This window comes from Haemaphysalis longicornis, unplaced genomic scaffold (assembly GCF_048455015.1).
Source record: "Haemaphysalis longicornis isolate Haplotype H1 unplaced genomic scaffold, Haemaphysalis longicornis Haplotype H1 scaffold_5, whole genome shotgun sequence".
Classification (NCBI taxonomy): Eukaryota; Metazoa; Arthropoda; class Arachnida; order Ixodida; family Ixodidae; genus Haemaphysalis; species Haemaphysalis longicornis.
The window spans coordinates 181,781,810-181,792,769 of NW_027526385.1; the positions used below are offsets into that span (position 1 = coordinate 181,781,810).

The 10,960-nt window shown below is 45.4% G+C and overlaps 1 protein-coding gene across 1 annotated transcript; it reads right to left on the reverse strand.

Annotated features, from left to right (window-relative positions):
- Positions 1 to 452: 452 nt before the first annotated feature.
- Positions 453 to 5,922, reverse strand: LOC144138858 (uncharacterized). The gene is made up of 3 exons (XM_077671355.1): positions 5,786 to 5,922; positions 1,934 to 2,013; positions 453 to 1,053 (listed from the first exon to the last, which is right to left on the reverse strand). The coding sequence occupies exons 2-3, from the start codon at positions 2,004 to 2,006 to the stop codon at positions 473 to 475; spliced, it is 654 nt and encodes a 217-aa protein (XP_077527481.1). The 5' UTR covers positions 2,007 to 2,013; positions 5,786 to 5,922; the 3' UTR covers positions 453 to 472.
- Between the last annotated feature and the right edge of the window lie 5,038 nt (positions 5,923 to 10,960).

A 10,960-nucleotide genomic window follows, 5' to 3' on the forward strand; every position in this document is an offset into this window, starting at 1 on the left:
GATTTTTTCAAAGGGTTAGCACGGCGTTTGAACAAACCGAAACTTGCATGTGATCCTTGCGAAATTTTCGGGCGTTCATCATAAAAGCTTTTGTGTGAACAGCTGGGTGTCTGACAAAACCGTAGAATGGCTGTTTGTTTTACCTCAAGGGGTAACATTTCAACGCTAAGACGTTTCATGAGGGACTATTTCGTAAAACATGGTAGGACACCTGTTCCTCTATATTCAAACCAGTACGACAACCTTCGCGGAAATAAGCCACTCCCGCATGCCCACTTTTTTATATAATATTTTCGATTATTTCCTTTTCCGGCACTTGAGAGTTAATACCAACTTTAGGTATTGTTTTGAGCGACAAAAGCCCTTCAAGAGGTTGTCTCAACCTCCAACAAAGACTAGGAGCCAGGAGACTCAAATGAACTGCACCCTCTCTTCGAATAAAGAAACACGACCACATGCTCTAACACTTTATTTAGCGACGGAAAACTGGATTGATTCCGACAGGAAAAATGTTCTGCAGAGAAGCATTGAACTCCCTAAAAAACTGAGACTTCCAGACCTCCCGCAAGACGGGATCGAGGAACTTGGCAATTATTCCAACCGCGGTCCTGACGCCCGGTCCGGCTCCTTCAAAGATGAGGTCAAGATCTTCCACGGCCACAATCAGGTTTGGTCCCATGAATTGCAAAGTGTCGTCTGTTCCGGCAGCGTCAATCTTCAGCTGAACCGTGAAGCGTGAATATCCGGCGACCAGGGTTATGGTGCCTTCCTTGCCGGAGCAGCTCTTCCACGGCACAACGAGACGAGCGCCACCATCGCTGACGACGTCGAACTGGATGAGTCGAGTGCCGTTCACGCAGAATCTTTGCAACGGGCCGTAGCGTTTTAGTGTGTCAAGGCCAGTAGCCTGCATTCGACCGGTCTCAAAAAATCCGTTATCACCGGGGAACACAGTTCTGCTTATCTCCCGGTCTTTGGGTAGCCGTGACAGCAGTTGGTTGACGGAAGCCTCCACGTTCAGGTTCGAGAAGTCGCAGGTGTTTCCTCCAAGCTCTGCAAATAAATTCATACTGTGTGGCAACCGAAAAACGTGCGAGCTTAAAAAGCTGCTTTGGGGGTGTTATAAAGCAGGTGTCTGTGAAAACCACCGCTAATATTCATAAAAGGAGTGATGAAAATTCGCGTCGAAAACTTTTGCGCTCTCAAATACAACATCTAATATGGGAATCGACACGAGGGATATGTCGTGCTTTGGAAAACCGCTCAAAAAAGTGCGCAATTTTGGCACTACAGCTTGGAATTCTTCGCAGTCATTTTGTGGCATGTTTTCATTAAACCTCAACTTCACCATCATCATCATTAAAAAAAGATACACGCCATTAGGAATGTATCCCACGCGAAGATGCCAGAATATCCAGAAAAGACACACCTTCCTTTTTGTTTACGCTTTTAGCTCAAGCACTCCAGCCCGTTTCAGAGTAATAAGAAATGAAAACTGTGGACACGAGGCACTTAAAAAAAAACTCGAAATGCAGATACACTATACGCAGAAAATTCTGCTGCCGCTTATACCGAGAATATTTTTGTTGCGTTTGTTTATACCTTTTTATACGAACAAAGGTGTCACAGTTGTTATGCCACAGATGGGTTTTTATTCTATTCTGTTAATACATTGTTTAAACGTATAAAATCGTAATGCTCAGATACCAATGGTTGGGTGTTGTCAGTGTTTTAGCTGAAATTTGTTCAAAACTACCATTTCCTTCACCGAGTCCCGCCCGAAACCAAGTTTATGCGATTACAAGAAGAAACTGAGATTATCTTCTGGAAAGAATGGGTGTTTTTGGTAGTTTAGAAAAAGTTCAGATACGTATTGATATGCGCGTCTTTTCACGGACAGGTTTCTACAAATGCAGCTGTGTCATCTGCTCACCAAAATCAAGAGGGTTGGCCGTGGCGCACAATGCCAAGCACGCAACAGCGATGAGGGCGGTAGTCACAGCCATCTTCTTCCTGGCACAAATAAATGAAAAAAAAACAGCAATTCAATGTTGCAAGAAAAATATATTTTCATCGGAGTCGAGAATGCGATGCGGGAACCGATAATTATGGTTGTTCATCACGCACTCTAGGGTGCAGTTGATTGCCGAGTATAATAAGTAACTCTGGTTGATTTTAGGATTTAACACGCCGACACAACGAAGGCGTTGAGGCGTGCGGTTAACTTTCGAAAATTATTCCGCGTGCTCCGGATTAATTTTTACCAATTAGGGATCTTTAACGCGCGCCGAAGTCACGTACATATGAGCGTTTTTGCTTCTCGCCTCCATCATCTAGGGTGCAGTTATTAGTTCACACAAACTGAAAAAAGTACGAAATACCATTCATACAATAATAACAAAAGGAGCAGCTGGTGAAATTTACAGTAGACAACAAGATATTTTTTGAAGAACGATTTCTCTTGTATTCTGTTCCCGTGTGTTCTTTTGTGCGCTTAAGATGAACATGAAGGATATGTTTCTCTGGTACTTATAATTTTCTGGTCACTCTAGTTTGATATTACAATGAACTTTCACGGAAAGCGGTTATTTTACTGGAAAGCCGAATAAATTACCTGCTTAGGCAAGGCAGGAATCACTGAGCGGAATATTTCGCGCAATGAAATTAGGGGAGAATGTGTGATGCTTATCATTACAATTGGAAATAGAATGATTCCGTAAGAGGAAGAGGGCAATCTCTCACATGATAAAGTGGTGGGATAATTTAAGAAGCAGGACTAATCTAGAGAACTGACCATGATTTCAAATAGCCCATTGCCAAAGGTTATCCTCCCCAACAGCTTATCACGTAGTACGGCAAATGTTCACAAGAATAGAGGGGATGGAGTTATATTAGGCAAGTTTACGGAGTAATCCAGAGCTTCACACCGGTTCCGCATTTCAGTTTTTGACGTCGCAGTGATTTACAACATGACAACTTTAATGAAGATGGGCTTCTCAAAACTTAACACGTATGCACGCCAGCAAGTCGCTACAGTTGTTGATGGTATGGACAATAATGTTTTAATCGAGCAATACGATTACGATGTAACCGAGGCTGATCTGCCACTTTACGGTAAGTTCAGCAGCGACGCCATTAAACTAAGACGCCTGTTGCAATAATACTCCGAAGATATTAGTACGCGCCAACACTTACTAATCTCAGCACTTGGTTTTGGCAACACAAACGCAACTCTGTTTTTAGTGTTCATTTCTATTAGGAACTTTGCGTTCACGTTAAAAATAGTGAGAACGTTTTAACGAAGGGCGGTAATGTGATAACTATAAATCACGAAAATAATGGACAGCGATCTGCAGTGAAATGGTCATTAGAGCTGCACTTGGCAGTTCTTGTAGTTATGAAAATAAGAAACAATACAGGCAAAAATACCGTTGTTTAGAATATCCCAGTATGTCTTCTTGTGAAACAGGATTCGCAGTCATCAGGATCAAGATATTTATTGCGGCTAGTCATGAAATGTTCAATGAATAAACGTGACGGTGACAGCAAAGTAATCGTTATGATATATTGATTGGGAAGGCATCAAATGGCGGCCAAATCAAATGCTCTCATTACTTTCATTCTTCTTTACGTTTTGTTTGTTTTATATCAGTTATTATAAATAGGCTCACACCCGGACACTCAGTTCCAACCTGACTCCCAATTAGCTTTTCTGATGGGAACAATCACTGCGGTTATTCGGTTTAATGCACCGCAGAAAATTTTGATACTAATACTTGCCATCGTATCCGTGAAATGGTCACTTCCACCGACGTAAATTCCTTTATGCCATTTTCATCACCTAGCCCTAGGATACACTGCTGATTCCTTGTATTCGCAAGTCAAGATAAATAAGAATATTCGCAAGTAAAGAAGAGGAGGCAAAACGTTTATTGAGAATAAAATCATTTCTGCTTGAATAATAAGCAAAGTTAAGAATTTCATGCTACACGCAGGAATTAAAAGCAGCTACTTTCTGAGCTTCATTTGTCCGATTATATTTGGTATAAGCAGACACGGCGCCGAATCTAGGTTAGGCAACCGGGCGCTTCCTCGGTTAGCCTACCTGCCTTACATGGACTGTTTTTACAGCGAAGTTTTCTTGGCTTCTTTGAGGGTAGTTCGTACCAGAACCTCTGCAGGAAAGCCAACTTTAGGAAACGGGAGAGCACATGCCGATGATCACAATGGGGGTGAAAGAAGTGAAAAGCCCTTCCCATCGTCGGAATCGAACCTGGGTTTTCTCTGTGGTAATGCCGACGCCTATCCTATTGAGCGAACCTTACACGCTGGAAGCAGTTTGGATTTTCTCCAATCTACTCGAACATCTAAACAATTCGAACTAAAACAAATTAGTCGCAATGCCCAGTTACTTAATGCAACGCCGCCTGTATAAACATTGCCTAACGCGTGAGCGAAAAATGGCCAAAGAGCCACTCTCCTGTGGCTCTCTCCTACCCTTCCCCGCTCCGTAGCCTTCCAGCGTGCTTTCGTGTCCGCCAGCCAGCGCCGCTTCTCGGAAATTATGCAAAATAGCGGAAAGTTTGTTTAGCGTTCCCGAGGCGGTGCTCCTACGCCTTCTTGTTTTTCACCATGCCTGTCTGTCTTGGTCTGTCACTAATAAAACAGCCTTTGTCACGAAGCGCAATCCCTTGCGATGCCGCAGGCTGATGCAGGCTTTGCGCGCTTATCTACTCGGATCACAGGCCCTGAAATTTTCTGACTGGGGCATCCCACCTCTATCCCCTCCGCATTTAGGTATTGTTTTGACCCCGCTGTTCGCAATCCGCATCGGTACGCACTTCTGAAATTGAGGACCGTACTGTAAAGCGCCCGGACAGCGTGGCGGGATTCCAGCTGCTTATCCTTTTGTTTCCTATAATTTTCTGAAGTTTACAAGCACGTGATATTATTGGAAAGTAAGCGTAAAAGTGAGCGCCTGAACAAAAAACGTGCACGCAAGTTTTTCTTCTGCAAATACTCCAGAAAGAAAAATATCCGTAAAATAATGGCTGCCCCAGCAGAAAATATCGTTTTTCTGTTAGCTATACGTCTACCCGACAATCAGTATGTTCTTACACTATTTCAGTCCGCCTCCGTCTTTATCTTTGGAAAGATGCAGCAAGTATGAAGCGAGCGACACGTTGAACGAGATCCCCAGTGCGCCACAGAACTAGCGCCCCGTCGCGGCTAAGATGTAAGCAAAACGGCCCTTTGAAGCCCAACAGGCAAGCTGACAGACACACGTCGTAGAAGTGGGTGCAGCGTTCGCGACTCGCGAGCAATGACGTAAGGCGAGATGTCCGTCGGCAAGCGCCACATAGCGGATCAGTGCCTGAACTAAGCGTCCCTACCCTTCCCATTGAAAAGCGCGCGACGCGTCAGGCAATGTTAATACAGGCGGCGTTGCTTAATGTCGCGCAGTTTCAACTATCTTTAGCATATACGAAAGGGGCTGTGATTATTTATTTCGCTGGCCATGTCACTCCAACCTTTCAGTATTTAAACGATTTATTGAAGAACCTGCAATCGCTGGCAAGGCCTGGGTCCCACCTGAGTGTCTGGTTAGGCTTTCTGATACCACTACGGGAGGACGTAAATATTTGTCGTCTGCAAGCAGCTGTCTCTTAATTTGTGAGCTCCTATAAATACCTTTTCTACTCGTTTTACGTGCCCCTAACTATCCATAAAACTGGCACTGCATACACATCTAAACGGTCTGCATACCAGGACAAAAAACACTTACCGCACCAGAGCCTCCTAGTGCAAGTCAATCTTGGCCCCAGAAACGTCGATGCTTGGTTTACAAGCAGTTCAGGACAATGCAAAGAAACTCGCGAACTCGATGCTTTATAACTGCCTGCTGCCCGGGATGTGATGATGTTTTTCAAGCACTTTCTTGCACGAACCGGAAGTAGCTACGGTGGCGATAAAACGTTGGCGGTACAAAACAACCAATCGCAGATATATAATTGGAAGAAAAGGGCCATAGCAGGATGCGGCGGCTTCCTACTGTGGCAGCTGCATATCCGTTTGTTTCAAGTGAACCTCTTACAAAATTGGACGTTCGCTGACCTACGCTCATTACGTACCGACAGAACGATAAACGAAAGCCTCCGGAAGGGGTGTGCTTGCCGCCAGTTCGCATATCTGTTTACGAAGTAGTACGGTGGCTGCGTAATTACGCACGACGCCTGGGGTGTCCACGCGACAATAAACCGCCTGTGTTGAATCTAACTAGACGCTGCGGTGGAATTGATGCTTTACGCAAACGCAGCTGTAGAATTAAAATTGTCCCGAGAAATTTGTAGACTACGGCTTGGGGTCTTTCCTTCCTTCGTTGCTCTTTCGGCTTGTTGGAAACGTATTTGAGCCTATTTTTAGCCGACACAATTTAGTGGGTGAGAGTGGGTGAGACTGGTGTACGCTGTGGCGATTTAAGAGCTACGGAGACAAATGAACTGTTGCTTTCATCATCACCAACTACTACACTTTTGGGCGAAAGGGACTAAAAGTTCGTCCTCTGGGTGACTAACGGCCCTTGCGACAATCATTACTCCCTTTGGGGCCTGAATGTGATGGGACAAACGGTTAGTCCTCCGACCGTTTGGTCCGTTCCAATACTCCCCAAGGACAAACTGCTGAAAGAGAGTGGCAGGAACAAAAAACCCGGCACCAGCACAGAGTTATCGAATCACCGACTCCCGCAGCTATGCACAAGGAATCCAACACGCATCCACTAGACCACGCTGCTGGACGGAAAATGCGGTCGACAATTTTGAAGTGTACGGTGTGTAGTGTTGTGGAGGCGGTGGCTGTACGCAACGCGACAGATTAATTGCAGCTGGTGTTTAAATTTCTATCTGTGCAAGCGAACGTGACCTCGATGTCCACTTTGCGCTTAGCGCTTTGCTAACTTTAGAAACTATTGCTCAGTTCGATTGTAAGTACAGCCTCACAACCATAGTTCTTTTTTCTCGTAAAGAACAACCAACTCGTCGCCTAGTTGACACACGTGGCTGGGTGATCAGACGACTCATTTCTTTCCGCACAAATTAGCGCAAACTAAGTGTATTCTTAGTGTTCGATACTTCTGTTAATTTTTCTAGGTGTCGTATATGAAAGCGGTCGCCTGTGTGAGCGTCAGAATAGGGAAGCAGACGATATTTCCCTGCATCGGTGAAACCATATTCGGTGTTGCTTAGTCTGAATTCTTCAAGTTTGAGTTGCTAGACGATCGGGACTGGGAAATGCTACCGGGTTTTACAGAAGTTGTAGCATTGTCATAGATTTGGGGCCCAAGGCAATTATCTGCTAGAGTATGAAAGATAACTTCAAGACGCTTAGCTGTAGCGAGAATTTTTAATTTGCAGTTCGTCTGTTAAACATACACATATTCAGTACGCTTGGGTGTATACGTGTGCTATTGTCACTAATATTTCTGTTATTTTTGACGTGCATGAAATCTTTCCTTGGCCGGTATTACCTCGCGCGAATCGTAAGCAACACAGCGTATCAACATAACCCCACCGAGAAACGTTTGTCAATCGCGCTATGCCGCTCCTTGAAATCACCCGCCGCACGATTAACCCTAGGCGCTTTCCTTACAATTAACATCAAATTTTTTTTGCCATGGCACCGTGGAAAGGAACCACTGACTGCAATGACTTGTGTTTTGGAAATTTAAAACTATCCACAGACATGCGCGAAATGGCAGCCCTGACGCCATTACACGAGATTAACGACGCAGCAAAGAGACTAAATGCACGCGTTTAGTCTTCCCGTTACTCCTTATAAATCCGCCGGGACGAGCATATAATCCGTATTTGTGCACACCGCACACTCTCTGCCACAACTACTCCCGTTGAAGATGCACGGCTGCCTGCGAAGACTAACGGCTGTATTTTAGTCCCTATTTTATTCCTTTTTGCCTTAAAGTGTGCCAGGAATTGTTTTCAGTCTTAAGCTTCGCACGGATTATCGCGCGGCTTCCAAGTGCGCTCTCGTCCCTAGTATCTCCATTTTTAAATGTTCCAGGAATCAAATCAACAAAACTTTCTGTAGCTTGTCTGGCGTACACGCTGTGGGTCCGGAGACAGAGAGTTGGAGAGTCCGAATGAGCGTTTTATGATGGATAACAGCGCAAGAACTGCATGGAGAACACAAAAGGGGAGGACACAAGCCACAGTTGACTATCAACTAGGTCTATTGGAATAAAATAATACAAATATATACAGATGTCGCAAACGCCACAGAGCATTCACGAAAAGCAGAAAAGAAAATAAACACCCTTGCTGCCGACCTAACCAGTGTAGATTTTACAGCGACGGCGTTAGCCTCTGGTTGATCAGTTAATTTTGTGTCGTAAACAAAAAACTCATCCAGAACCTAGTAGTTCTCTCTCAAGAGGCGGAGCGCATGCGCCAAGATATTCAGGCATACAGCATAAAGCTGAGTATCCTTTTAAAAAAACCCACAAACAAGCATCGAAATCGAGTGATGGATGATAAGGCGCTTGTGAACAATGGTTTGTGAGCAAAGTGATTAAAAGAACGTTCAGGCAGTGTCCTTTTATTCGCTGTAGTTAAATATCGAGCTGTGATTATGAATATGCTTGCTGACAGAAAGAATCTGTACTCTTCCAGTGCTTTTCTATGAAGACGGAACTATGAAGAATGTACAGGTGCCGCCATATGTAATTCGAGCTCGGGAGCTGTGGCCGAAGGGTATCGGAGCTCCGTGTAGCTACATCTGCGGTAAATGAAAGGACGAGAACACGCATGCGCGCCTGCCAACGGCGATAGCCCATATATAGCTCTCAAACCCATCTCAAACCACTTCTTTTAACCTGGCTCCGAGCACAGTTCACAGCATACTGGTCGCGATGATTGCGCTGATAGCAGAGACCCATCTAGAAGCTTCGCTGGCACACTTCCAGCAAATGCGAGCTGCCAGAGAAGCGGCGAGCTGTCACAATAATGTGCAGTGAGTTTTACTTTCACAAATATTTAGGTGTGCACGCTATCAGTGACATCACCGAGACCAGTATGCTGCGAACAATGCTCGAATCGAGGTTAAAAGAAGTAATTTGACAGCTATAGATAGGCTATCGCCGTGGGCAGGAGCGCATGAGTGTTCTCGTCCTTTCATTTACTGCCGGTGCAGCTACACGGCGCTTCGATACGCTTCGGACTCTGCTCGCATGCTCCAATTACTTATGACGGCACCTGTACACGTGTGATCGTGTGGTGTGGAGCGTTTCCAGTTTTCGCAACAAAACACACAGTCTAGAGTTTTAAATGAAATTTCAGAGACCATTGCAAGAGTACATGTGACTTTTGACATCTCGATGAAGATGAATGAGACTTACGGAGGTGACTCATCCTTCTTTCGGTAGAATGGCTGCTACTGTGGAGAGCACAAAGTTGACCTGAGAAGAGTAGTCACGAGTGAATAACGCTATTGCAGAAGGTTTTTTGGTTAAGGGAGGCTCGCCATAAAAATAACAATATAGCACTACGGCCACTCGCAAGTGGCTGAACCACTCGCAATTGGCTGAACTTCACTTCTTAGCTCTGATTTATGAAGTCCGTAATGATGCTGAGCTGGGTATGTTTCTGAACCAAGAAAATAGAGACACCAAAGTACCGCCACAGCGCAGATGTCTTATCTTTCAATACCCACCCTGGTGTTGTACCGTCAGTTGGTGTAATTAGGCCATGTAGGGAAATTGTGGGTCAGGTGGTGCACATGAGACTGCTTCGCCACTTGCTGCAGCAATAGGACCTGCAAAGTGCAATGTTATCAAATTTTACGGGCCTTAACCTTCTCGTTGGTTCATGTTTTAAAGTGAAACTACAAGATGAATGAAATTTGGTCTTAACTGAAAGACCGTATGTGTAGTAGTGGTCCAAGCTTTAGTTCTACGGCCAACGTTGGGTTATTTCCTGAGAAATCCGCAAAGAAAGCTGGCATTTCCCTCACCCATTTCCCTTTCATTTTTTTGTGTTGTAGACACCACGTCACACAGTAGGAGCGATGGACACGTGTAGTCCAGAGCGTAAACGGGTGGCGCTAGGCACTCTGAGGCTGGCAAGGGTAGCTTTATGTCACCAAACCATAGCCGACCCACGAGAACGTATCTTTGACGAAGGACGCTGGCTTTCACTTTCATTATTTGTCGCCGCCGGAACGTGAAGTGCTTTTCACCGATACAGCGGCCGGTCTGCCCGACTACAACAAACACACAGACCTCACACGCCGGCCGCGAGCGAAACAGCGACAAGCTCCCTCTGAATTATCGTGCAAGCGGGGCAGCCCGGCTAGGCGTCGCTCAAGCGGAACCTTCAGCTCGCCTAGTCTGGCGATCACGTCCACCTCGTATTCTCTTTCACACGACGCGCCAACCTGGCGTGAAATACTCTTTTCCCGCACCCGCCTTCAGTAGTTCTCGCTGCCGAGTCTCCGCTGGCCCAAACAAACAAGGGTGCTCCTTTCTGTGCTGGAAGACCTTTTCAGTACCAGTGGGTGGGAAACCTGTGCGCCTGTTTACATCGTGGGGTACCGCAAGGTTCCGTACTAGCATGTCTACTATTCGACATGGCATTTGCACCCTTGGTATGGAAGCTACAAGACATACGTTTTGTGAGATTTCTCATCTACGCGGGTGATGTCTTGCTGTGGTCCCCAAACCGGGACCTCGGTTTGCAGTGTCGTCATTTCCAGCAAGCCCTAGATGTTTTTTAAGCATTTGCGGAATCAGCCAGTTTAGACATTTTAACTGAGAAGCCTTGCTACGTACAAGTGGCTGACAAGGCATTAAGGAAGTCAGCCTCTCTGGTGATTTAAAATTGTTTTAGCTGCAATAGCAGCCAAACAAGAGCTGCGGTTGCTCGGATTTGTGATCCACATGTCGGGTTCT

Bases quoted from the DNA above. Each gene is read 5' to 3' on its own strand.
- LOC144138858 (XM_077671355.1), bottom strand. From the start codon at position 2,006: ATGGCTGTGACTACCGCCCTCATCGCTGTTGCGTGCTTGGCATTGTGC. The intron at 1,054-1,933 runs GTGAGCAGATGA...ATTTATTTGCAG, and splicing joins GGCCAACCCTCTTGATTTTG to AGCTTGGAGGAAACACCTGC.